A 6,591-nucleotide genomic window follows, 5' to 3' on the forward strand; every position below is an offset into this window, starting at 1 on the left:
GTTGCAAAAAAGCAAGTATATTCCCTCCAAGAAACGGAAGAACACATGCAATGCAAAGGGTAGTACGGGCATGGAACAACAAGAGCTAGGGATCGAAAAGGCGCCCGCCCGCTAAAAATCAGCTCAGGCTAATAAAGCTACCGCCTTTTCGGCTAAGCAGGCTCCGGACGACACAAAACCAGGGACGTCAAGGCCTTAATCATCATCATCATCCCCGATCGTTAAAAAAAAAACTGGCGTGCGTGCATGCATGCCTCTGACTGATAATAAAGCTAGGTCGCCTTTCATGTATTCCACCCGCCCTGTACTGTCACTGTTTTATTTTAAGCCCGGAGGGCGAGGGGCTTTTGCCCACGCTCGCGCCCGGCCCCCGAGCGAAAGCGCCCGGCCGGGCAGTAGCTTCTGATCCCCCTCCCCCGGGCTCCGCCTCCTTTTGGTGGCTTGGCCGGCGCCCCGGCCCGGGCTCTTTGGTGCAGGCCGGTGACGCGTGTGACCCGTGACGGCAGGCCGACGTCGCCGCAAAGCGAGGCGAGGGTTGCACGCGGCGCGGCGTGCAGCAGGGGCGGGGAGCTATCGCTGGGTTTGGGTTCGGTGGGCGGCTCGTCGACCAGGTGGGGTTTTCCGTTGCATATGGACGGATGGGATCCGTGAAAATCCGGGCGCGTTCGCGTGTCATGTGCTTAATTAACGCGAAGGTGCATACTCGTCTGTGCGTTTGCATGTGCCCACGGCTTTTCTTTTCCGGTGGATGGGCGGGCTGCGTGTGCGTGCATGCACCCTTCCAACGGCGGCCTCTGCTGCCTTGCTTGTGCGGCCTCACCGGCGAACGGTGTCGCTGTCTCCGTCTAGGCGCCCGGGGGAGGCTGGACCCGGGCACGCATGGTTGCCTGGCGTATTATTAGATTAGATGTAGCATTAGGCAGCACGTAGCGGGAATACGTAGCACAGCCCGCCAGAAAAGAGGCAGCACACAGCACTGCAGCAGGGTAGATGAGCGTAGCACTAGCTAGCATACGATGTCAAAGACTACTCACACTAGTAGACACTACATCCCGTAGCCGGGAACGGTAGGGCTGGGCCGGGCAACAGCCAGCAGGCAATGTGGCATGCGGCGAGAGGAGGCGAGGCCGCCGTAGCCGGTCGTAGCTTCGTGGTGCCTGTGGTTACTGCGGCCGCGCGGCCTCCTGCTGGTTCCAAGTCTAAGATCATGATGATGATGGGCCGGCCGGCTAGCCCTCGTCTCCTCTCCTAGTCGTCTACTACTCCGGCTCTGGGGGCGCGGCGCTTTTGAGGAGGAGGGGGGAAGGGAGGCGTGCCGTGCTCGCTCTGCCCGCGACAACTTATTATGATGTTGCGCTTCACGAAGCAGCCGCTGCCCCTGCCAACGTCCTGCTGCTGCGTCCCTCCCATCCTCTTTTCCCCTTTTCCCGTACGTAGGTGAACTCGAGATCGAGCAGCAGCAAAGCACAACAGCAGCAGCAGCAGCACTATGCCCCATCCGCCCTCCCTGTACTTTTACGGTTTTACCTCCTTTTCGCCTCTCCCGTCTCGGTCTCCATTGCTTCTCTCTCATCCTAGCTATCGGTTTCTCTCTCTACCCACTCGCACGCAAAAGACGGGCATGCATGCAGGTGCAGCGCGTAGTAGTGCTTGTGCATCGCACAGTGGAAAAGGCAGCCCAGCCCGCCCGTCGTCCACCGCCGGCCTGGCTGCCGGTTTCTAGACGCGCCCGGCCGGGTTTTGAGGCGCCCAAGGACGAGGCCGCGCGCCCTAGGCCATGTTTAGTTACTCCCAACTTCCAACTTTGACACTATGCAAAAAGAAGATTCCCCATCACATCAAACTTGCGGTACATGTATGGAGTACTAAATGTAGATGAAATTAAAAAGTAATTGTACAGTTTTGTTGTACTTTACGAGACGAATCTTTTGAGCCTAATTAGTTAATATTTGGACAATAATTCACAAATACAAACGAAACGCTACAGTGTGCTACAGTGCTGTAACAGTAATTTGGCACCTCCCAAATTGGCCAACTAAACAAGGCCCTAGTTAACTATAAACCCCGTTTTCCCTCGTAGCTTCCCTTGTTTTGTCGCGTGATTACTGGGATCGATGCATGGATGGGCCATGGTTCGGCCGTGGATCGATCGTCAGCCATGCTGAGCTGAGCCTGAGCGCCTGAGCTTTGAGCACCATCATGAGCTCGTACGTGTTGTTGCCACCAGTCAATCATCATGCCCGCACGTTCTGCATGCATGAGCGCTCCACAGCGGGATCTGGATCGCCTTTTAGCGGCTTTGGCATCGCTAATCCGTCGTGCGGTCAGTACAGAGTGCGTGCTTCGAGCCTGGGATTTTCGGACGAGGAACACTGGTCTTTGGACGATTTTTTCCCTGTACAGAAAAGCCAAAAAGGCTCCACCAGAGATACTGAGATAGTATCATAGTACGGCGCTCCAGTAACAACGCTCAACGCCAGGGACTCCACCAGGCATAGTAGCTTTATTCTCCTGAGTGCTTTCTTTCTGAAGCATTTTGATTTGCCAACGCGAGCCGCATCGATCGACCGTGGATTCGTGGAAGACGAACACGGTGCCTTCTGCTGCCTCTGCTTGCTTTTCGTCGATGACCACGGCGAGGTGCAGAGGACTAGAGGAGGAGCGGATACGAATCCCATGATGCCCTCTGCCCGCATCTCGCCATCATAAGTGCGCATTGAAAGCTTGGCGCAACGACCGCCCGAGTGCCTGCTCCTGCATGCGTTTCCTTGCACGGGAGAATCACGCGTAAGCTGCGAGCCCAGTGGCCCAGTGTCAGGGAGAGCCCGTTTGTCTCTCCCGGGGGCGACCTCAGCGCCAGAGCGCGTGTACGGACGTGAGTTTTCCCATCACTTCCCTGCTCTCTGCTACTGCTGTGTTTCATGACGCTCCAACAACCTCATATCTTTCTTTCCAAAAGACCAAAACTTCAGATCCTCGGCGATCTCCGACGCACAAAAACCACGGGCGCATCATATCCTGGACCTGGACCCGTAGGCTGGACACACACAACAAACAACTGGCTTCTGGGCCTGATGTGTGATCACACTGATCAGGGGGAGGAAAGGATGCGCTGAAATGATCGCACGCAGCAGCTGCGGTGGGTCTCTGTGGGCGCACCCGCGAGCGCCATGTACCCATCATGCCATGGCGAACCGCGACGCGACGCGCATTGCCATGCCCAGCGCAAGCACTGGCTGCAGCTGCACTGCCCATGCTCTGCCCGCTATGCCGTGCGCCTGTCCCGTGGCGTGACGCATCATGCAAACCCAACCCTTGCCCGGAGAAAAAGGCCGGCCGGGGCGGGGCACTGGTTCAGGCCGGGCAGCTCAGTGCCTCATCAGTGCAGTGACGCAGACGACGCACAAGGCAAGGCAGGTGAATAATTCGATTGATCAACGCTGGGGCACAGCAGCACCACGGCACCACCACCTGCAATAACGAGATAACAGAGGAGTGCTCCGTGGGGGCCTCTGAACCCTACGGCGCTAGTGGTGGAGGATGACGACAGCCTGTGCTGGGGTAAGCTTGAGAAGCAAAACAAAACAGATCGTGTTGTTGCTTCACCGTCTGCACTGCAGAACGAACGGGCAGTAGGAAATGGCACCGGCAGGGAGATGTCAGGTAGCTGGATGGGAACGAGCAGGCCGACAGATTCCGGTTGGATTGGTGTGGGTTTGGTCCGGATCTCTGTGCACGTTTTGACGTTTGTGCGTGACCTGCCTAGGCTGTGTCTAGTTGTCTGCATGATCAAGACTTCAATAAGGCACAGGGAAACGGCTGCATCAGCATGCTTACCCCATTCGAATCTTACAACAATCACCGTGAACAAGGGAGTCATTTCGGAGAAAATGAGCTTGGGGTCCGAAGGAGAAAGATGAGGCCGACGGTGCATCGGCAGCTTGGACCGATCGACAGCCAGAGGCCCATGCTACTAACATGGGCAGCCTTTGCGACCTTGCCCTACACGAATAATGCGTGGCAGTGCAGTGTTACCATCATACGAATCGATTGCACGTATCCTCCAAATCAATTGCGTATCTTCACATCTGAAAAACACGACGCTGCACCAGATATTTCGAGAGGATCGATCGATGCACGACTGGACTGGAACAGCACAGGCAGACGATCATGATGCGTGGCTGGTGCCTTGTCGGATGTCACTGCTGCTGTAACTAACACGGAGCAACAAGTTTGTGGACCAAGGAAAGGGAGATGTACGGCGGACCTAGTTTACTTTGCAGGACTTGGACAAATGATCGCACCCTTGGTACGCCACTAGCCCTGGTTTGTTGAGCTCGTCTTCCTGGAAACAGGCACACCTTTGGCTAACTTGTCCGGTCAGAGCTATGTCGCCTGGCCTTCTCACTAGTCTTGGGTAGCCTGTATCGCACCAAACCTGAAACAAGCACAACAATCTTAGCACGGCACAGGCAGCCATCTTTTAGCAAAATGTAAAATGTTCAAACAACTCTGTTCATTCGAAATCTTCGATATATGGAGCAGCAGTGCAGCACCACTAATGTGCTGTCTGGTTCAGCTTTGTAAGCGGTAAGTAAATGTGATCAGAATGCAGCGCAAACAGTTACAATTTAAAGGGAGCGACGATTGTTTGTTTCGATCGGGTGGAGAGCTGTCATCGCCGCCACAGCGCTACCTGTTCACGCTAGGAGGTTGCCAGGTGGGCTATGGGCGGTATCGACTTTCTATAGCCTAATAGAGGGTCACGGTGTGAACGGATTACAGTACAGACTAATCAGACAGAAAATAGCGTGATCAGATCACACTGTGAACGGCTAACAGCCTAAAAAGCCCCAACCATACAGCACCTAAATGGTGATAAGCTTCCTCAAGATGGATATGACTATTTAAGCTGCTTGGAACATAGATAAATTCACATAAAAATGATTAATTCCTGAAACAATTGGAAAAAATTCCCATGTTCCAAACAGAGCACGAGGAAAGACAATAAAGCTGCTGCAGAAGGACCAGCTGCGAGTAGCCATTAATTTCACACAATGACTGGGGATTGTTGGGTCACTAGAACAATCTCAGCATGTTACGCCAACTCATTGCTCTTTCTCATCAATGCCAGCTGTTTCTTTTGTTTATTTGCATTGTTCCACACGACCCATTTGTTGCTACCTTAGTTAAAAAACCAGTTATTTTTTTCAATTATAGGGTTCTACTGCCTTACCAAGGGGCAATATGTTTGAATGCAGAATCAAAACTTTTGGTGTACTCCTAGAAGTGTTAATTCCATGAGCCGGTCAGCGTCTCATTTTAGTCTATAAAGAGTAAGTCTGTTTCCTTCTGTTCATTGAGTTTGAACTTTGAAAATGGAATATGATAGGAAGAAGTTCAGCTTGACTAATAACAAGGTCTTTCATGAAATTATGGTTGAACCCAAAACAAAAAAGCATGGCAGAATAGGTACGTACTTCTCCGCCTTCTTGCTGGCTCCATTTTGAATTGCAGCTGGGTATTTTAGCTTCCTCACTCTTTTGCTTTTCAAGAAGCTGTGCACCTCTCTTTGCCTTTACTTCTACACCCTTCAGGTACTTTGTAGGATTTCCTTGATTGTCGTAGTAGCGCCCAATAAGTTTACCGGCAAATCTGCATTGCACATGCAAAAGCAATCTTACAAGGGGATAGATCATGCATTAAATTGTTCCAAGAACATGACCCACTACTTCCACGACAGTTAACGTGTTTTTTATGGCATACACATTTGAGTATTAACATGGACAATACATAGTAATGGATTTGAAAACATGAAGAGCAACCAGAAGTGCTTTAATGTGGACAAATTATCACGTTTTCCAAACAAGTGGCCTGCTATCCTGCCAGAGCGCTAGGCGACACAGTGCCACCCCCTGTCCGCTTAGGGTCTAGCCCTTCCTAGGATACCGTATATGATTCTCTGAAGCCTCATGGTTTACCAGATACTAAAGGGAAAAAAAGTAACATCAAGATCATGAAGACGCTCCTAGAAAGTGGCTCACATGTATCTCTCGAAGTAAAATTTCCTCCAATCAACAATGCTGTTTACCTGAAAGGAAATTGGGAAATCCATCACATTAGAAAATTCAACTTAGCAAAATAAAGAGAGAGAAAAGAGAAGTCTGTAAATGCTTTTATTCTACGCTAGTATGCACATACAGTATTCACATGATACTTGTTCATGCAAAGATATTCCATGGTATGTCCACACCTAAATCCATGCAAGCTAGAAGCACACGAGGACAAATATTTAGTCTGAACTAACACTTTAGTAAGAAAATTGACTATATTGCAGAAATGGTTAGAGCAGGAGACCAAACAATTTCAATTGAAGCCAACTGCTTTCCTAGCCCAAAATTTATGAACATTTGTCCCGCTGTCTAAGTCTAAGCTACATATTTGCATTCACTGCAAGATTTATGGACTTAAATAACCCATACATATTGTATTGTAGTACCTCACTGCTTGATAAACCATGTAAAGAATCAGTCAGGCCGTCACCTGTTCAAGCAGGGAAAAGTTACTGTAGCAAAATGCCATATAAACTGG

At 51.1% G+C, this 6,591-nt stretch overlaps 1 protein-coding gene across 1 annotated transcript in view; it reads right to left on the reverse strand.

The window, feature by feature from the left end:
- Positions 1-3,864: 3,864 nt before the first annotated feature.
- LOC101772025 (membrane-associated progesterone-binding protein 4) overlaps positions 3,865-6,591 on the reverse strand; it is a 5,990-nt gene continuing 3,263 nt past the window's right edge. Inside the window, exons 5-8 of the mRNA XM_004985226.2 lie at positions 6,500-6,543; positions 6,045-6,091; positions 5,481-5,655; positions 3,865-4,438 (exon numbers count right to left, since the gene is read on the reverse strand). Coding sequence (XP_004985283.1) covers positions 4,268-4,438; positions 5,481-5,655; positions 6,045-6,091; positions 6,500-6,543 — 437 coding nt within the window. The 3' untranslated portion in view covers positions 3,865-4,267. The remainder of the gene's footprint in view (positions 4,439-5,480; positions 5,656-6,044; positions 6,092-6,499; positions 6,544-6,591) is intronic.

This window comes from Setaria italica, chromosome IX (assembly GCF_000263155.2).
Source record: "Setaria italica strain Yugu1 chromosome IX, Setaria_italica_v2.0, whole genome shotgun sequence".
Lineage (NCBI taxonomy): Eukaryota > Viridiplantae > Streptophyta > Magnoliopsida > Poales > Poaceae > Setaria > Setaria italica.